Below are 2,433 nucleotides of genomic sequence, written 5' to 3' on the forward strand. Positions count from 1 at the left end.
CCAGTTCGGTTGCAGATGCCACCAGTTCCCAGGCTGCAAACCAGTTCAGTTGCTGATGCCACCAGTTCCCAGGCTTCAAACCAGAACTCAGTTCCATGCAATGGCTTCTCAGGCTGCAAACCAGAGCACAGCAGGAATGGGTGAAATGCACCCATTGATATGATGAATCCCATCTTCTCTGTCCCATTGCAATTTACGTATCCCTCAGATGATCTTCCCAGGGCCCAGCGAGTGGACGGTCACTTGGCAGAGAGATTTTGCACTGGACGGGTGATGGACGCCAAGGATCCCGATGGCCGGATGTGGCGGATCTTCCTGACGGAGGAGCAGGAACAGAAAGTCGATCTGCGTGCCGTCGGATTGTACAAGAGAGTGATCTCCCACGGAGGTAATGTCTGGAGGCGGCTTCCAAGTTAAACATACGCCCATAAAACAAATCCAATGCTAAAATCAAGTTGGAAAAAGATTAAAAATGCTTAACGCTTTCCCTGACTTATTCCGAAATGGACTGTGTTTCCCAGAAGGATTGGCGGTTCGCCTTTCAAATACTCTGAAATGACCCAGCATCCCTGCATTGAATTGTTTCAGTTTCAGCACTTAAACATACAGAAACTCTCTGCTCTCCTTCTCTTCCAGGATATTACGGCGAAGATTTGAACGCCGTTATCGTATTCGCTTTGTGTTACTTACCAGAGAGTTCTGTCCCGGATTATCCGTACGTCATGGAGAACCTTTTCAGGTCAGTGTCATATCATTGGAACCCATTGGTTTGCACCCATGTGCCCAAGGAGGGTACCCTGGTACAGTCAGATGGGTGGCATCCATATGTACAAACCAGCCCTTGTTCATAAACACAGAGAGCGGGTCTTTTGCATTCGTTGCACATTAAAAATGGACGGAGAGCAAGGACGGTGCCCACCTGGCATCCCTTGGGAGGGAGTTGCAAATGGGAAGACTAAGAAGACCCTGCCTTGGTTTAATCATAGAATCATAGAATTGGAAGAGACCCCCAAAAGGGCCACCCAGTCCAACTCTATTTTGCCATGCAGGAACTCTCCATCAAAGCATCCCTGATTGGTGCCCAATTCAGCCTCTGTTTAAAAACCTCCAACGAAGGAAACTCTGCCACTCTCCAAGGCAATGTCTTCCATGGTCAAACAGCAAATACTATCAGGGCGTTCTTCCTAATATTTAGATGGAATTTCTTTCCCTGCAGCTTTGAGTCCTATTCTCTGGAGCAGCAGAAAACAAGTTTGCTCCCTCCTCAATATGACAACCCTTCAAATACTTAAAGGGGGCTATCATATCACCTCTTAACCATCTCTTCTCCAGGCTAAACGTCCCCAGCTCCTTAAGTCTTTCCTCATAAGGCTTGGTTTCCAGACCCTTCGCCACTTTAGTCTCCCTTCTTTGGACACGCTCCAAAATCCTTTTTGAACCGTTTTGCCCAGAACTGGACACAACACTATTCCAGGTGAGGCTTGACCAAAGCAGAATAGAGTGGCACTATTACTTCCCTAGACACTAGACTTCTATTGATATTTGCCACCAAACAAGCCTGAGAGAAGGTCTTCTTCCATGAGTCTCAGAGTCTGGACAATACTGACCGCTGACCGCTGACCGTTCTGATGCAGGTACGTCATCGGGATGCTGGAGACAATGGTGGCTGAAAACTACACATTGGTGTGCTTCAGCGGGGCCACTCCACGCAGTCAAATGCCTTCCTTCGCTTGGGTCAGACAGTGTTACCAAACCATTGACCGGAGGTAAGTCCGACTGACCGGTGGCCGGAAGCCGGTGCCAATGATCAGGGATGGGTCCAACTGGGTTGCAAAGGTCTCGACCCAGATTGAGGGATAGGACGGTGAAGCGGTTTGAGCGGGTGGACGATGACTTTGGAGACCGGGCTTCGAATCATTGCTGAGTGACACTCTCCCAGCATTCGGGGATGGCAATGGTGGCCAACCTTGGACAAACCGTGCCACGAAAACCCTGCGATGGGGTGGTTTATGTCTCCCTTTGCTTTTCATCCCAGGCTCCGGAAGAACCTGAAAAGCCTGGTTATTGTCCATCCGACTTGGTACATCAAAGCCTTGATGGCCGTATTCAGACCATTCATCAGGTAGGTTGGCTTCAATTTATTATTATTATTATTATTATTATTATTACGTTTATTTATATAGCACCATAGGCAATACTTTTCCGACTGCGACGTTTACCTTCTTAATATCTTTTTGCAAAATGGAAGCTCCAAGTTCAGCCGGAAAGTGCGGTTTGCAGAGAGCCTGGCAGAGTTGGCGCACGTCGTCCCTTTGGATCAGGTCCACGTCCCGGATCCTGTCCTCCGGTGAGTAGGACCATCGTCCCCTGCTTCCCCAAACCAATGCCCCAGTGGGGGGATTCTGGAAGTTGCAATCGGTCCATCTCAAAATG

General features: G+C 48.8%; 1 protein-coding gene across 2 annotated transcripts in view; it reads left to right on the plus strand.

The window, feature by feature from the left end:
• The window catches only part of BNIPL (BCL2 interacting protein like), a 179,482-nt gene extending 177,131 nt beyond the window's left edge, over positions 1 to 2,351 (plus strand). For both annotated transcript variants that reach the window (XM_042441153.1, XM_042441152.1), the window contains 5 exons: positions 209 to 388; positions 637 to 739; positions 1,635 to 1,766; positions 2,036 to 2,122; positions 2,249 to 2,351. In XM_042441153.1, the coding sequence (XP_042297087.1) occupies positions 209 to 388; positions 637 to 739; positions 1,635 to 1,766; positions 2,036 to 2,122; positions 2,249 to 2,351 (605 nt within the window). The remainder of the gene's footprint in view (positions 1 to 208; positions 389 to 636; positions 740 to 1,634; positions 1,767 to 2,035; positions 2,123 to 2,248) is intronic.
• Positions 2,352 to 2,433: the final 82 nt, after the last annotated feature.

The sequence above is a fragment of the Sceloporus undulatus genome, chromosome 9 (assembly GCF_019175285.1).
Source record: "Sceloporus undulatus isolate JIND9_A2432 ecotype Alabama chromosome 9, SceUnd_v1.1, whole genome shotgun sequence".
Lineage (NCBI taxonomy): Eukaryota > Metazoa > Chordata > Lepidosauria > Squamata > Phrynosomatidae > Sceloporus > Sceloporus undulatus.